Source organism: Pseudorasbora parva, chromosome 5, assembly GCF_024679245.1.
Source record: "Pseudorasbora parva isolate DD20220531a chromosome 5, ASM2467924v1, whole genome shotgun sequence".
NCBI classification, from domain to species: domain Eukaryota; kingdom Metazoa; phylum Chordata; class Actinopteri; order Cypriniformes; family Gobionidae; genus Pseudorasbora; species Pseudorasbora parva.
Window position 1 is genome coordinate 39,295,693 of NC_090176.1, and position 18,997 is coordinate 39,314,689.

The following is an 18,997-nucleotide window of genomic DNA, read 5'->3' on the forward strand; positions in this document are numbered from 1 at the left end:
TTGGAGCCATTCATTTTTACTTAATTTTTAGGTCGCAAGGTCTAATTACGTCAGCTTTTCATTCAGTAAATTAAAGAGATAATGCAAATTTGTATAATTATTATATAATAACCTAACTTTGCTGTGATTATTATAGTTTTAGAAATCTCAGCCTAACAGCTTACCTAGTTAATCACAGGCTCTCTCTTTCTCTCAGTCCCCAGGCCCCACCTCCTCCAGAGAAGTCGTGGGAGGAAATGCCGTCCAGCGTGAGCCACCTGGGAGCCGAAGATTTCAGGGAATCTCTGAAAAAGAAGAAACACGCCTTGGTCATGTTCTATGCTCCATGTAAGCCGTCTGATTGTTTTTTCGTTTTTGTTTTTTTCTTAAAAATACCACAGCTGTAGTTTCTGTCTCAAAACACGTATCCAGGCTCCTTCTAAACCTTTTAACATTATGAAGCAGAATTTTGTTGCATCCTCCTCAACAACATGCCTGACGCCGATTATATGGAGCACTGAAATGAGCAGGTGGCGTAACATCTGCCAAATGGCACCATAGCTTCCTGCATATAATATTTTACAATGTTTAAAATATTCACAGTTGGCCATAACAGTTTCATTTGATGTTTGCATCTCTGTACATTTCTGATGTTCAAATGTTTAGGCTCAAGGAAGCAAATGGAGATTAATTATTTGCGAATCTCTTCCTCTGCTATTATTCGTAAAGTCAAACACCGTTTAATGCATTATAATTCATTTATTAATCTTAGTTATATAGTGCTTTTTACATATATTGTTCCATAGCAGCTTTACAAAGAATAGTGCATTACAAAAAACCCTCAGTAAATAAGAAAACTGACTATGGCAAAGAAAAAAATTAAATAAATACATGCATGCATACATACATGCATACATACATGCATGCATACATGCATGCATACATACATACATGCATACATACATGCATACATACATGCATACATACATGCATACATACATGCATACATACATGCATACATACATGCATACATACATACATAGCATTTTTAAGACAGTTGCAATATGTCAAGATTGAAGCTGGCTGCCCTTTTATTTTGTAAATCTGCAACTAAAAGCCTCAGATCATAGCCAAATTTTTGTGACGCTCTTCCAATTTACGCAGATGCTACAATACATTTCAAACGGTTTTGAAATTTGGCCAACCAGTCATTAGGTCTGCACACTACCAAGAGAGCAGTGATGAGCAACAGCCAATGAAATTGTAAGAGGAGGGATAGACAGTTGGAAACAGGAGCCAAAAACAAAACATCAAACCCCTGCCCACGTCTCCCCTAATACTATCTCTTCCTTATTGGCATTCGGCTCATTTTCTCCTTTTTCTTCCTTCATGCTGTTTGTTGACATGTTGTCAAGAACTGTAGTGTTGCTATGTTGAGTTTGTGTGTAAACAAATCTCAAGAATCACAGCAATAGTCAAGGAGAATGATCTTGTAATTTGATGCATGCATTCTGCTGTTTGTGGTGTAAAGTTTGATCCAACATGACATTTAGCAAGGAAATGTCACTGATTTTGTATACTAGTAGACTACTTACACTACACTTTTACCATATGATATCTTTCTATGGCAGAAATAGTAAAAGTAGTATGGGGCTCTGAATTCAACATTTGTGCAGGTTATTCTGTTTTGTAGGTACATGGCCATAATAATTTCTATACTTGATAATATACATCTAAATGCATTACGGCAATGAAATCTGAATAGGTAAATGTGTTTAAAGGGATTGTTCACCCAAAAATGAAAATTACCCCTTGATTTATTCACCCTCAAGCCATCCTAGGTGTATAGGACTTTCTTCTTTCAGACGAATACAATCAGAGTTGTATTAAAAAAATGGCCAGGCTCTTCCGAGCTTTATAATGGCAGTGAATGGCAGCCCAAAATATGAATCTCAAAAAAGTGCATCCATCCATGGTGTAATTCACTGCCATTATAAAACCTGGATTAGCTAGGACATTTTTTAATACAACTCCGATTGTATTCCTCTGAAAGAAGAATATCATGTACAGCTAGGATGGCTTGAGGGGGAGTAAATCATGGGATCATTTTCATTTTTGGATGAACCATCCCTTTAAGTTGTCACGAAAATGTCACAATATAAAAATTAAGAAAAAAACTAATGATCCCATTTTTTGTATTATATTATATTTATTTACTTGTTTACTTGATCAATTGAAATGTATGCATCGTCAGTAGATCACATGCAAAACCTTTTGCTTTTTGGGGATTCATCTATCTGCGCAGCATCAGTATTGGTTGTACTCACACTTGAGAACATAATTTCATATTAATTTCAACATAATTGCAGTGTGTATTCAATGAACAATGCCATTTTTTTAAGGGGTGGTTGATTGCCCCTTTTTACAAGATGTAAAATAAAAAGTGTGTATGTGAAGTTTTAGCTCAAAATAGTCCACAGAATATATTTTTTTATATCATGTTAAAATGGTCACTTTTTGACAATGTGTCCCTTTAAATGCAAATGAGCTGCTGCTCATGGGACGGAGCTCCAAGAACTCCAGTTAGCAACCGGAGTTAAACAATGATGGAGAGACACAAGAACAAGTGACAACATGTAGAATGCAACACGATGTTTCTGAATGGTCATTTGATGAATTTATGTAGCTAATGTGGAGTTAACTATCTCCAAGTCATTCATTAGCATATTCTGTCATGATAATCTATAAATTCTCAACATAGCCTCATCTCCTTTGTTGTGTGTTCCTAGGGGCAGGGTTTATGTGCATTTCAGGGTTAGTGATGTCACTAACCCAGGAGGAAGCTTGTGGATTCCCTACCAGCCGTTTGTTGTAGTCCTTAAAAAGCAAATTCTTTGAAAGAAAATATCTCCATTTGCTTTGAACTTTGAGCGTCGTAGCGCAAACAGCAACATTACACAATAACTCGAGTTAAAAAAGTGAAATCATAATCAACCACCCCTTAAGCATTAGACTGTACTGTCATACTTTACATCTACTGACCTCTGTCTCACTGGATCCATTAATTAGCCTACAGGTTTTTTATTTTTAGATGTATAATACAAACGAAAATAACAAAATTAGCTTTTGTATTGGATATTAAGGACTGTTAATCAAAACTGATTAGTGGCACAATTTATTCTGTGAAGAGTGCTGATTTAAATCAGAGCTCTGCAGTGTTTTATTGAATGATTCCATCAGTGTTGCTTTGTTCTGCTGAACGGCACCATTTGATGAACATGATAGTGGGCAGCCTGCATCACTGTAGAAGCAACTTTAATGATAGGGCAGGACTTTGCAATTGTACGGCGCTGAAGGTTTAAATATCACCTAGCGACCCTGATAACAGTGGTAACACTTCGGCGCAAGCATGATAGTTGAAATGAGCAGCCTCAAGGGCTTTAGCTCTCTCAAGCCACATCTCATATGTCAATGTCAAGTCAACACAATTTCTAGGGAGCAAAAGTTTCAGTGCACTGGAACAATTTTGACAATTGGACCACCCTAGAAATAGTTCCCAGGGCAGTGCACTTACTACTTACCTAGAGTCGATTGAAACGCACCCAAAATTTATTCTTGCATATCATGAAACATGATTATGCTCTGTTATTTTAAGTACAGCTTCTGCCCACGCTTTGAGTTTTTGATTAGCGTATCTAACTGGGCACTGAGACAGACTCACATCGACCTTGCATGAGTCTGGAGACCTGCCCAGCCTTTCTTCTCCTCATATAATGGCAACATTGGCCAAAAGTGGATGGTACACAACTTTATGCTCCATTATTTATAATGACCCTTGTGTCTTAAATTAGACGCCTTGTTCCTCACACAAGCAGGCCTTTGTTTGCTGCCCTGTAAATTATGACCGTGCCATTAACTGCCATTTAAAAGTCACCAGTTTTCCTAAGTGAACTCACTTGCTTGAATAACGTGAAATAGCACAAATGTGTGCAAACAAGATTGCGTGACAACCTAAACTAGCACAGTGAATGAGATGCTTGTCCCATGGCTATGTTGCCATGCCATTTGGCAAGTTTTATGCTTTAGGCAGCTGTTTATTCGATGGATGTTGCTCACTTGAAACATTTAACAACAAATGCCATGCATAATTCATAGAATAACACCCTCAGCATTAAAACCACCTCACAAGAACATGATGGAAATTTAAGTTTAGGAGTTATGAGGGCAGAAACTCTTGCCTATTTTTTTGGAAGTTTGATAGACATACATTGCCTCAGGAAAGCCCCCGTTAAAGCTACTTCCGACATGCTACTAAGATTAATTTTGTAATTTTAACCTGCTAGATACAAGCAGTGATGGATTAAGTGTGCATTTGTTTGGTTTAAGTTATTGTCATGTGAGAAATGTCTTTTTATTTTTAAAGAATTGTTATTGTCTTCTGTTCTTTTGCTTTAGTATTCATCTCTATTTGTGTATGCTGGTGTATATATCACCTCTTGCTGTTTGTTTTCTGCCTTATAAGGTGAGACAGCTCGATGAATACTTATATCTTACTGTTTTCCCCAGGGTGTCCACACTGCAAGAATGCTGTTCCTCATTTCACCACAGCAGCCGAGCTGTTCAAAGAGGACCGCAAGGTGAGGCTCAACGCCATTAAGGAGATTTCTAGCCACTCTAAATAACAAATGCTTTCAAATGACTTCCAGGTTCTGTCAAGCGCAATCAAGTTCTCTCTCTCTCATTCAGACAGCCTTCACACATCCTAGAATTTAATCTCTTTTCATCACCAGAACATTCTCAAGGACTTCAATGTCAGAGTCCCTTTGCTGTCGGAAGCTGTTGACCTTCCTCTACCTCACTTGTTATACTTGTAGTTTTTCCTCTGTTGATATCTGTATTCTAGTCTATAGCAGATTATGCTGCATTGGTCATGTTTTGTCTGTTTAAGTCAAGCACTCATTATAAGACTTCGGCCGCGTGTACACCAAAGCGTTTTTCTCACGTGGCTGGCTGGCGTATTCAATTGTTTTCAATATGAGTGCCACTTTTTCAGAACGTAATGAGAGCGTTCTGTGTTTTTTTACTGGTCGCCAAAAGTTGAAGAATGTTCAACTCTGTTCAACTCTGAGTAAAACGCAGTGCTCATTACTGTCTTTCTTCACCCAGCCATCCAATCACAGTGGAGGAGGGGCGGGGACAAATACAACACCGACCAACTGCCACATTTTGCTTGTACAACGTCAACAGTAAAAAAATCAAGCAGCATAATAACGAAAAGAATCATTTAAAAATCATTTAAGAGCCAGAGCAAATACATTACATTGTATCTGCATTTTAATGTCTAATCAATACAGAAACAAACTATCTGTGAAATGAGATGTGGATATTGCATATTATAATAAACAAAGAGTCTCAATTTAAAAAAAAAAAAATACTGCACTGCCAAAATGCTCTCAAGCACTCACAGCGAGGCGTTTGTCACCAGAGCGTCTAGTGTTTTAGCTGGCCTTCGTCTCTTCTACCATGGCATGTTTTAAGTGGTTGGTGCCTGTGGCAAATACAAATGCAAATGTCCACATTGGGTGTGTTTTGGGCATAACGTGCAATAAACCAATCAGAGTCTAATCTCCCATTCCCTTTAAAAGCCAGTTGTGCTTGCCCCATGGCGGATTCACTATTTACATGGCAGAATTTGCTAGTGGACTGAGTGAATGGCTCTTCAGACAAGAATTCTATTTTTAATATTTAAAAATGTTTTTGTGCTGCTGCGCGCGTGCATGCGTGTAATAAGCAGCGTGTAGGCGCATAGTGCCCCCAACTATAGGCGCATATCACTAACGTGCCCTTAAAGAACACAAAAAATATTGCACTAGGTTTTTGTTGGCCAAATGGCGCAGTCGTTTTCAGTTGCCTCAAAATACTAAAGCACCAACAATGAGCCTAAACACACCTCGTTTTAAGACCAGCATGCCCATGAGCAATCAGATGGGAGCGAGAGCATTTGCTATATAAACAATGTGGCACTGGATGTTAAAATGATAACTGCACTGGGCTGAAACTTGCAAAAAAATATTGCGTCACGCGACTCACTTCAGGTGTATGATAGGACCCTAAAAATGTGACGAAGCCAAGTAGAGTAGCCCATAGTTGGAATTTGTCATCTGTTAGTGCACACACATTAGGACTAGTGAGTAATGAACATACACACACTGCAAACTGTGGACACGCACAGTGGGTAGCTTTTTTTGGTGCCCAAAGACCAACATAATTTTTTTTCGTTTTTAAAAAATTTAACCTGTAAAATTGTAGTGTAACAATTTTGACAGCGTAATCAACCAATTATAGTGAGATGGAGCATGATGGAGGCATTTACTCCTGTTTTTTGGCTATATTGCTCCTTTCCCCTCTCACAATGTGCTTAGGCTTTGGCTATGATCTGTGGGATTTAGACTCGGACTAACTGAAGACTTAAAACATTAAGGGCTGACAAGCTTAAGTCTTGTAGTGTGCATTTGGCATAACTTTTAAATTCACACATTGCATTCACTTTGACGAGTGCCGATGTTTCCGCTTTTGCACGCTTCAGACACATCTTTCTGAGTAACACTCCATGTCAAGACATCTATGCACTGACATTTCATCATTCTCTAAATCTTTCCTCTTTTTCCTGAAACTTCTTTTGAAATTAGCTGGCTCTATTTTGGATCTTCACAGGCCTGTAAAAACATTTCCTTGGCTTCTTTAACTGCATACATTTATCATTGGCCATTAGACAGTGATGTTGAATTGTTGTTTGGAAATGTCTATAATTCATCAGGCACAACGTCAGTCCTCTTCAATTTCCATACAGCTCTTAAGTTTGCACACAATCGTTATTCAGATGAACTGCATTTGGAAATTCACTTTGCCAAGATTCAAATGGAGCCAATTTTGAGCTAACGCCCTTAAAGATATTATTAAAAACAGATAGTGTTTGTCTGAAGAATAAAAGCTTGGTTCATGAAGCTCCATCTGCTGGTTTTTCCAAACAGTGAGCCACTTCACATTATTTAATATACAGTCATAGTTATTTTTCCCACATGCATAAACCTCTGTTTTTGTCTGTCAGTTATTGTATCTCTCTGTAAAGTTGCACTCAAGATGCGTGACCACATGAGCATTAGAAGCATTACGTTATTTACACACACATCAGGGCTGTTGAATGCTTGATTCTAATTTGTTGACAAACATTCAAATCATGCTGTAATTTTTTTAGCAAATGAACCAAAATCCGCTAAGACACTAATCATGCATACAAATATGACAAACAATATGATACAAAATTATATGCTCATTGTTTACCTTTTATTATCTATGGAAAGCTCTCTCTCTCTCTCTCTCTCTCTCTCTCTCTCTCTCTCTCCAAGCAAACACACACTTGCACGCAGATGAAAACATACACGTCCTTGTTGTCAGTACTGCCCAGAGAACAGCTCTTTTGATCAAATATTTATCAACAAAAAAACTACAACATTTCTCAGTAGTGGGGTAGTAACGTTGTTCTTGAAGCCATTAAACTTACAGCTTAACTACTAGTAGAAATGCTACTGCCGAGCATTGTTGAATTCACACGCTGAATGTCTCTCATTTTCGCTCTTTCATTACTGCATTAAGTCTACATATCAATGTCTCAAGCCTCCGTTAGCCTAAATCTAGACGCACCCTAGCGGCAGCAAATCTAATCTGCCGCAAGTATCGTCTAGCAACTCTATATACAGTTCTGAGCTGTAAAAACCAAACTCTGGTCGGGCCAATCACATCATGTATAGAGTCGGTGGGCGGGGCTTAACATAGTGACTGAAGAGTTGCGCTTGCGTGCTACTAGTAAACACAGATGCTGGTGAACGGCGGTCTATTAAATCAGCTTTGACCGCGACTCTGGAAGACTTGGAGTTAAGCTTTTCTCTGAGAAAAGAACAAAGAACGGCACTGAAGTCATTCTTAACAAGGCATGACGTGTTCGGAGTTTTGCCGACCGGATACAGTGAATGTTTAATCTATCAACGAGCTCCGCTTCACCTTCGTTGCTCTGGTTGGTTGTAGCGCTATCCTGTTGTGTGCAGAGGGAGTTTGAAAGACAAACGTTTATCCCGCCCCTCAGATTGAGCCCTGTCAATGGTGAGTTTCCAGACCAAACATCTTGATGTGGGTCTGGCTTGTCAGGCTATCCGTTAATTAATTCTGCAAAAAAGGTGTTTATTGTTTGAGCTGATTTTGAGGATGACACATTTGGCATTGCTCGAGGATCTGGTAAGAGCGTGTCTGCAAAGAGAAAAAGGTTGTGCGGAGAGCCTTTATATGGAGACGGTTTGGGCGTTTTATGCAAATGAATTACCTCATGCACATGGCCACTCATTTAGAATACTCCAAATTCCCTAACATCAGAACAAGATTAAAAAGAAATTGATATGGTTGCACTTTAATTTAAAGTACGTGCACTTACATTTGGCAATGCCAAAACTCCTCTTTCAAACTTACAGTAAAGTACTGGTTAATATAACATAACTATATGGGTTAAGGTTATGTTTAGGGGTAGGTTCAGGGTTAGTAGCTATATAGTTATTAGTAATAACTATATATGTAAGGACCAGCTATTGTAATAACTATAAGTACATAGAATGTACATGGGGATCAGGACTGTGAAATAAAGTGCTACCATGTGTTCGTATGCATGTTATGAATTAGAGATTTTTTTCATGAGAAGTTCTCCTCTGCGTATAAATATAAAATAATCCACAATTATTAGTGAATGAGTCAACGTCTTGGGGTGTGGTAACCATGGTATAAGTGGAATAATTGACTCCAGGCCGTTTTAAAAATTAATGCACACCTGATGCTTCACGTTGTGGCCGCATTACCACCACTGGGTGTGCATAATATTTCAATATATTTTAATGGCCTGTCGTCATGAAACTGCTCACTCATTCACTCATCCATTATTCACTACATAGTGAATGCTATACTTCACTATATGGGGAAAGGCAGGGTGAAAATGAGGTACATATAAGGAAAAATCACCTCCCATACTGAAATGCATTTCCAAAAATGTAATTTTGTATATATGATTTATTTATGATTTTTTTTTAGATGCATACAAAGATAAGGAATATAGAGACAGAAATTAAAATGGAAAGGGGAATACAGAGCTTTGACATTCAAGAAAGGAGCTATAATTTAGTAATTATCGTTGTTGGGTTTACATAGGAAGCATCTAAATGTCTTTAATGTGAATAGTCGGATGAGGGCTTTTCCAGTTGAATAAAATAGTTTTTCCCCCACCTTAATTTAAATTAGATCTGTGCAGCAGTAGTAAAGAAACGGGCAGGGAAGGTTCAAACGTATTAAGGTAGCTCACAATCTGATTTTAATCGCATTTCATTCAAACCACATATGGATGTAGTTTGGATTGGGTTTGCTTTTCAGACTAGAAACAGCTGTGATGAATATTCCAATCAATCAAATTTTTAGCTTTTTTTTTCCTGGCATGCTAATCGATTTTTGTTCATTAATTCTTCAAAAAAAAAAAAAAGTTCAGTAACAGGACAGATGAATTTGCAAATGAACGTGACCCTGACACTCGGACAAAATTTTAGATTGTATGTAGAACGTTTTGTGGTTCTGGTTCCAATTATCTTCTCCTAGTTCCACTGTTCATCCTCTTTCTCATTAGTGCTCATTTCCGTTATATACTGTGCATTAGTAAACTTCTTAAATGGCCTTCTAGCAGCGCATGGCCTTCAAATTTTAATGTAAACCCTCTTTGCACTTTGTTTCCTGTCTGACTAAACAGTTGTTTTGTTTATTTGTTTTTTAGTAGAAGCTAACAGATGCGGTCCAATTAAATCCAACATATTTCAACTGTGAAAAAAGGCTAATGGTGTAAATCCTAGTCTTCACATGTTCCTAGGTTCAGATGTTCTTTTGTTGACCTGTTCTAACTTAAATTTCAGTTTCTTCTGTAATATTCATGAGCTCGCTGGCTGTTTCATTTCCTTTGCGCAATGACCTGAGCTATTTCTCTGTGAGGTTGATAATTACTGTCTGAGAAGGATCTCTGTGCCCTTGTGAATGACTTTTTCAACCTCATCCATCTCATAAACCACCCTCTGTAAGCATGAAATCCTCCGTTTCCTCAGTCTTATGTTGCTTACATCCGCTTATTGGGGAAGTTATAGTGAGATCAGTCAAGTGCCAGGAGGGTATTCCTGTACGCATGAGAATCAATATCAGAATTGGCTGGCAACCAAATGAACAATCCCTTTCCTCTCCATTTATTCTGTCAATGTAAAGACAGAATAATCACAAGCAAATTCATGTCAACCTCCAATGAAACCCTGTAATCTAGGAGGATCATGTTTGATTGGTGTAGCCAGAGCCTCAGCATCTTTTTTTATGTGAATCATTTTTTCTCTTAAGAGTAAGAATACAACATCAACATGGCAATTTCACGAGGAAGGAGACTGCTGAACTGATGTGGTTTTACAGCGTCAAACACGGTTGCTATGAAGATAAATATTGAGTTATGCAAATAGGGCTTTTTGTTTTCACCTTTTGAGTGATAAAATGCACCTTGACAGAACCTTTATTTAGCAGAGAAGAAATACGATGGAAATATGCCGTTTGCTAAGAGACATTTATGGTTCACTTGTTTGTTTCACTAACTGCCATCCTCAGATATCCTGAGCATTAATCTCCGCTTTTTTTAATGTTGGGGTGTTTGCTATATTATTTTTTCCTATGCTGTTTTGAATGGCCTTTTCTTGACAGGAGCGTATTACTCATTTTTCATTACCCTAGAGAAAAAAAACGGCAGGCTAAATTCAAGACGTAGGGGTGCAGCGAGCGAAGCGGTTCAGTCAGTGCCAAAGCAGCTGTGCTGTTAGATTTCACAGTTACGTTTTCACACATTAAAACTCTAAAGGGCAAAGAAGTTTGATTTTAGGCACTTTTGACTGCCAGCTTCAGGTTTTTTATGTTGCCGTCATTCTTTCTTAATTATTTTTGCCATATCAGAAGAAGTTTTATATGCAATCCAGTGGCCATCGAGAAGATTCAAATGTGCTGCCATGAGACCTTATGGATTATTGAGCAGTGTTTTGCATCTCTGTAAATTAACCCAAAAAAAAAATCAAAGCATTGTTTAATTCAGTCCACATACTATGCAGTACTGTAGGCATCAGTGTAATTGGGCTGTAGTTGAAAATGTGTTTCAAATATACATCTTCTTTAGAGAAAGTAAATCCTCTCCTGAGTTTGGAACAAAGGAGTCTGCAAGTGGATCAAGTGATTAACTAGGTTTACATGTGCACAAATAATGCTATTATTTACAATAATCAGAGGGCTTAATTGCAGTTGACAAGCAAGCCTCTTCAAGTCATGTCATCTTTATTTATATAGTGCTTTATACAATGCTGATTGTTTTAAAGCAGCGTTAACAGGAAAATAATGCAACATAATTTTATTTGGCTGTACAGCCACTCTGAAAGAAACGTGATGTCATCATCCAGCTCAGTTCAGTAATCATATACTGTCAATGCAGGCAGATCAGTAATATAGAATATTTGAATATTTAGTGTCCCCAACTAAGCAAGCCAAAGGCAACAGAGGCGACAGTGGCAAGGAACCAAAACTCCATCAGGTGACAGAATGGAGAGAGAGAGAAAAAACCTGGGAGAAACCAGGCTCAGTCAGGGTGCCAGTTCTCTTCTGGCCAAAGAACAAACAGTGTATGATTATGATTCATACACCAAATCACTACCATTTATATGGAATAGATGGTTGTTTTTGCCGCCATTATACAAATGATGAACTCGGATGCAGTAGGCATGCTACAGGCCACTGTTTTAATCTACCTGCATCAAATACAAAATACATGTTACTATTTGGAAGGTTATCCGGCGCCGTGATGAACATCGCAATGGCACTGTTGTATTGACAGTGTTTAATGATTTGGAGTGAAGGGAAAACTTCAGAATAATGTTCATTCATGAACGAGCTTTCCTGTAGCTCAACCAGGAGAGCGTGGCGCTAGCAACGCCAAGGTTATTGGTTCGATTCCCAGGGAAAGCAAGAACTGACAATAATGTAAAAATGTGTACCTTGAATATAATGTAAGTCGCTTTGGATAAAAGCGTCTGCCAAATGCATAAATGTAAATGTAAACGACATCTGTGTAAATCCGAGCACATGCACACTTTAGTCAGAGCAGTAATAATTGTTTACATGCTTGTTTATTGCGATTAAAATCAGTGTACGCCAATTAGTTAATGTGAGTATGGTTACTCCGATACCGCAAAAATAATAATACAATGCGTTTGTTGTTATACAAAGTAATGCAAAAAAAGTAATATTTACTTAATTTTGGAGTAACACAATATTTTAATGCATTACTTTTATAAGTAACTTTCCCCAACACTGCTCACAAACTCATGCTTTTTTAACTTGTACTTGTAAAAGTGTACTTTTATGTGTCCAAAAAATCCTGATCAGTGTTAACACAAACTTTGTATATCCCATTACCATAGTAATAGTACTGTACCTAATACATCACACGTAGGTGTAAATAATCATGCTGTAATTCCTTTTAGATTGCATATGCTGCGGTGGACTGCACAAAGGGACAAAACCATGAGTTGTGCAAACAGGAAGGAGTTGAGGGCTACCCAACATTCAACTACTACAACTATGGGAAGTTCAGCGAGAAGTACAATGGGGAAAGAGGGGTAAGTGTTCTTTCATGTGAGTGATTTGAATATAATACAGTGGCATTTGACCAAATTGCTTGCACTTTTCAAGCAAAATATTGAATGGTTTGGAAATTATAATGATTGGATAGACTGAACTGCATGCTTTGCTGACTTTGTGGTTCTTTTTAGAAGTTAGTGTGGAGTTAAAAAATACTGCAGCTGCCTACACGAGCAAGAGGCAACCGTCTACACTTGTACGCGCATGCCCAGTGTCATGCTAGGCTAGCAAATAGTGTAGAATTCGACAACATTGTCTAGCTTCCTAGTCGCAGCGAAAAACACTAGGTATTGTTTTTATTCCTCTATATTAACTACATCATCTAAATTTAATGTTAGATTAGATCAATTACACTAGCTAGATTTACTCGAAACATAGCATGTTGAGGACATCTGCTGGTTAAACCCGTGTACATGCAACAAGAACTGTAAAAACATGTTCAATGAAGTTGTACACACTTTGAAACCGCAGTGTGCAAACTTAGAATAAACAGACTGTTATTGTTTTTTGTTGTGGGTACTAATATAGGTGTGAACAGGCCTTAAGAACCATACCCTCCATCATCCTGTTGTAATATATATCCTGAGCCTGAAGTCATTTTTATGCTCTTCTAGTGACTGTACCTTTAGTGAAACATGTCCACAGTTAATGTGATGAACTACAGTACACCTGTGGTTACTTTGGTTTAAATTACCTGTGTGAATTTGAAAATAACTGACTTAATTCATACACTAAAAATCATAGCAGAGATAGAAAAGTTCTACCATAATTTGTTTGCAAATGCCACTTGGTTTATTTAGTCTCGGTTGATATTCTAATGCAATGACTTTCATGCATTTGAAAAATTTCATGAATTAGAATTCAAGCATCCAAATATTTTTTTTGGGCCACTGTGCTGACTGTTTTTCACATTGAGGTAAACTGTTTTGTACACTGTCTACACCATACAGGAAGCTGGCTTCATTGGTTTCATGAGAAATCTCAGGGGCCGGGACCAAGAGAAAGTGGGCAAGCGGAAGGAGGAGCTCTAATCGTATGGGTGTGGTTCCAGTAGATGGGAGGAGCCTATCATTGCACTGTGACTTGGGCAGGGACATCCCAGCACTGATGCCACAGACTTGAAACCTCAGCTAAAAAGGCTATTTTTATACAGCTGTGCCCTTATGTTTATAATAACAATGTATGACCATCAGACCACTTCAGATTTTTTGCTTTGTTTAGTTTCGTTTAGTTTTTTTCCATTAGACATTTTGTGAAATTTGTTTCCAAATACTGTGACTTGCGTTACCGAAATCCACACCTGAAATCTATGCAACACTGGGCCCTCACCTGCCAAGGTCCCGTACGTGTTACGGGTGGCGGCTGTCTATTGGGGAAATCCAGTTATCGCCAGGGCACATTGCCATTACTCCCATTCCAGTGAGGAGGAATAATGTGTACAATCGTATCTACAAGTATTTTTATATTAAAAAAAATGTATGTTAAAAAAAAGAGGAGGAAAATGCTGTATAACATCATAGATTTGGGAGACAAAAAGATTGGAGAAAGTTGTTGTAGCTGAACTTTGTGGCCTTAAATGTTCGAATAACTCCAAATATTTTACCATTTTTGAGAAATACAGTACTAGGGCCAAAAGACAAGGACACGTATTCAAAGTATTATTTTCCCCTTATGTTTTATTGTCAGTTGTGACAGAATAAAATGATGTTACAAAACTGGAAATGCAAAAAAAAAAACTTTAGATCAAAATGATTTCTTTTCCAAATTCATTCTGGAATTCTTGCAATTCTTGGCCCTTCACATTCCATTGTGAATTATTGTTCTGCTTATTTTTAAAGTCTTGTCTGGTTTAATTGTCTAGTCTGGTTATGTAGTCTATGACCCTCCCCTCTTCTGATTTACACATGGACATTTCCTCTTCTAAGCATGGGTACAAAAGGTGATGATGGGAACCGCAGATAATAACGTCTTCATTTACGCAGGAGGGGTTTGCTTTAAGGCATATCGAGTGATGCTCATTTAACACGTCTCGCTGGTTTAAACAGTGTAGTGCCAGAGGATCTGTTTTACTTGCTCTCTGCCAGATGTTAGCACTCTTAGTGTTACCATAACCCATCCTTATATCTCTGTGGCGACTACACTTGTGTGTATGTGTGTGTGTAAAACTCCCTGCTCTAGGCAGTATACATATTTAATGGTCTTGTAGCTGAACTTTTGTTGTATAATTCAGAAGGTTGGTTTGTTTCATTATAAATAAGGTTCTCAGGGATAGCGAAACACAATTGAAGAGCACTAGCGCTCATCGTAATTTGCAATCCAGTTGAGTGTTCTCTATTCATTTTGCCGAATTATGAATTGTTTACATGTGTCTTTGGGAGATTGAATACGAAGAGAAAAAAAACCATTGAACAGAATTTCAGTTTACATTTCCTTGCCAAATTTGCGGCAAGAAGCGTTGAATAAAACATGAGCCAAGGAACGCTGATGCATGGATGTCAATTATATGCAAGATAATGGCTTCAAGTTCAAATACTGTCTTTAAGAGTAAACCAAGATCACATGCTGAATTTGTATCATGTAGCTGATGGTAAAAGGGTCCTAATGAGGGGATGGGTACAGATAGCTTGCCAGAATGTACAATAACGGTCCAAAATGACAGATGTAACAAATGAACGCTTGCACAGGTTTGTTTCGGAACATGGCACTGCTGTAGAGACATGGTTTGTTTGTGCATTGACATTTACATCAATATTTGGATGGTCAGGGACTTTTATCTGGTTCCTTTGAGTTATTCTGTTGTAGAAAGGTGTGCTTTGTCTTATTCCAAAGGTCTGTGGAATGTGGGAGATACCACGATGCCAAGAAGTCACTGTCGCCTTTATTTTATTTTTTTGTGCCCAGCCATATGTACAGTTTCTCTGCATTGATGAACACAATGCAAAATAAAAGGCATACATTTCCAAGACCCATTGTCCAAATTCTTCTCTTTTTTTATGACTTCTTATTTGGTAATGAACATAGCAACTTCTTTTCTTTTCAAGTTGAAATACAAGCAGGGTTAATGCTATTACTTTTACCCCAAGGATAATAAAAAAAAAAATTCCAATAAATTGGAAGCATATCAAAATAATTTAAAATAAAGATTAAAAATATCTTAAGAGGGTTCTTTTGACTTTGGGTGGGCCAGTACAACATAATGGGGGAAAAAATATTTTTTACACAAAAATTGTACAAAGCTATTGTTTGTACACTGTAAAAAATTATTTAGAAAAAAATTACCTGGTTGCCTTAAAATTGAGTTCCCTGAAATTGAAATTTTGAGTTAATACAATGAACATTTTTTGAGATTCGACAACCTTTATTAAAATATTATTAAAAAAGATTTTGTAAGCATATTGGGTAATAATGTGTGTTTTATTTCTGATGACGCAGTGAAGCATGTCAAATAGTGCTATTTTCATGATTTATCACATTTTTTATGTGGTTCAGATACAGTAATATTTTGAGTTTCTATTTATTAAACACATTTCCTTCATTGTATCAACTCAAAGTTTTAATTTCAATAAACTCACAATTTTAAGGCAACCAGGTAACTTACTTTTTACTTTTTACTTTTTACTTTTTTACAGTGTACAAAACTCTTTGTCCAAAGGACAAATGTGGATTAGTTAACTGTCTTTTGTCTGCCTGGATGACAGAGCTTTTGTTTTCTATTTTCCAATTGGTCTGCCATAAGATGACGCCGCAGTACTTCAATAAACTTTTTACTACCTTGGAAATGCACACATGCTTTTTAGATATAAACTTTTATCCTACTGTATGGAATTAGCCAATTTGTTGGGTTAATGAAGCCCACAGTGTGAAGAATATGAGACATCTGACCAAAACCTGTTATATAGCTTATTTTATTTTATTTTTTATTTTTGTACACATGATCATGGTAAATAGGGCAACATGTGTCATTACTTTTGAAAAGCAGGAGAAAATTAGTCTTCCCCTGCTGTCAATTAGCAGCCATCATGGTGGCAACAAATAAACTACCTGATGAAACTGAGAAAACTAGTGCTGCTGTGTGGTTTCTGAGTAATTTCTTATCAAACTTTTCTGTCAGGTGTTTCTGTTTACGAAAGCCTTCCTGGACTAATTCTGTCATGATCTCAAACGATCCGAGGCCTTTACCATCAAACCGCACAGAAATACCCTTGTAAGAGGCATGAGCCGTTTGCCAGATTGGAAACCCGAGGGATGAGTCACTTTTGGCCATTTAAACTGCTGCCCGTGGAGAAACACCTGCTGGTGAAATGCATGTGTTGTCAAGTGCAATACGTGACTGTTTAATGGTTTGGAGAGAGGGATGGTTCCATCAGAATTACATGGAGGAAGCTACTGAGGGTGCAGGCAATTATTTTGCCTCGATGCACTCCTACTTGTCAGAACCAGGGGTAAAAAGAGGACAAGAAAATGCCAGCATGAATGAAAGTAAAGAAATGGAAGATAAACACCTGTGTAATATTGAGTACATCTTTTCTCTTGTATAATTGGGTGATGCCAAAAGTTAATAAAGTGTATCCAATCTCACTGACCTTAAACATCCAGTATATAGTGAGCTGTCATAATCCAGACATGGACTGTCAACCACCATTTTATCGCCAGGAAATTGTTTGCCAGTGCAGACTGAATGCAGGCCAACAATTTTGTATCCATCAAATATAACCATATAGAATCTGGCGTAAAATTCTATACTTTTGAAAGTTGGATGTTTTCTCAAGATCCACGTTTGACTAAAAAACGAACAAGCCAATAATAAAAGTAAAATGCGATTACTACATTTAAATTATTATCGTTATTATTTTTTATCAAATTATTATGATAACTAATATATGTGCGCTCTACAAGTCGCAGAGCACATGAAAACAGTTGATCAGCCCCATTAACCTTCATAGTATAGAAAAAGACCAAACTTTAGAAGTTAATGGAGCCAACTGGAACAGCTTGACGATGATGATGACAATTTAAAAATGTTCAGTGAACTAAATAAAGATTGTTATGCTGTTGAGTTTAGCTGTATGTACATTTTTTATAAAGTTTGCTTTTGAGAAAAGTGAACTATTGTTGGTTTCCCCCACAATATTAATGATTTATTTTACATAAGCAAACGCGTGCTGTGACATTCATTGTCTTTGGACCTGTGATTCAGTTACATACACACAGTAAGTTGAAATTGAGTAACTTACAATTAAGACAAAATATTGTCTTTTTTCTATTACTTCACCAACAATAATAGCTTCAAGAATCTTTTGTTTCTAAACAAATTAGTGTATTTGGAATAATCATTTGAGTGAATGATGCAAAGATATTCATGACTAAAAACGTCATTGTTTTGTTACTGATTGAATCATTGAATCAATGATTCACTCATAACACTGTCACCTGTCGCCACCTACTGCCGTATCTGTATCCTGCAGAAAGAGTCGCTAAAAAAGGCAAGCAGAATGATAGTCCCTGTGCTGTTAATCAATACTGTATGTACATTCATTTCCTAGTCATAATTTATTTTTTGAGATCATGAATCTAAAGCCTGATATATTATTTTGTCGATATCTGACTGCAGTGCAAATTGTCTCTTCCAGTTGCATTGGCATTTTGTAGAGCATTGTTTTACCTATTGAAATTTTCCGTTAGTTCAACGCAGTCCTTTCAGCTTGTGGCGTGAAAATTAATAGTTTGTGGAAATATTCAATAATAGCCTACACGTCAACAGGACAAATATCTCAGTAACAGAAGTCAATGGCATAAATACACCCCCATTACATGATAAGAAGAGATAATGCGATTAATACATTTGAATTGTTATTATCGTTATTATTATTTTTTATCAAATTATTATGATAACTAATATATGTGCGCTCTCACAAGTCGCAGAGCACATGAAAACAGTTCATCAGCCATTCATTATTTTGCCAACCCCTGCGAGGACTTCAGCTCTGAATCAACATGCACCACTGCCAAATTTTCTATAAATTGTAATTATTATAATCATAACTTGTAATAGTGTAATTGCTTTCATGAGATCATTATCCTGCCTAAATTAATACATGAGCTAATTGCATTAGTATCTTAAATAAATTTGACCTAGATTGGGCCTACTCTGAATTCCAATGTAAAAACATGCATTTTTCTGTAAAGCTGCTTTGAAACGATATGTGTTGTGAAAAGCGCTATACAAATAAATGTT

The 18,997-nt window shown here is 37.2% G+C and overlaps 1 protein-coding gene across 1 annotated transcript in view; it reads left to right on the forward strand.

Annotated features, from left to right (window-relative positions):
- Positions 1–15,727, forward strand: part of pdia5 (protein disulfide isomerase family A, member 5) — a 59,872-nt gene extending 44,145 nt beyond the window's left edge. The window contains exons 14-17 of the mRNA XM_067444245.1: positions 197–327; positions 4,546–4,616; positions 12,606–12,740; positions 13,713–15,727. Coding sequence (XP_067300346.1) covers positions 197–327; positions 4,546–4,616; positions 12,606–12,740; positions 13,713–13,793 — 418 coding nt within the window. The 3' untranslated portion in view covers positions 13,794–15,727. The remainder of the gene's footprint in view (positions 1–196; positions 328–4,545; positions 4,617–12,605; positions 12,741–13,712) is intronic.
- The last annotated feature ends 3,270 nt before the right edge of the window (positions 15,728–18,997 follow it).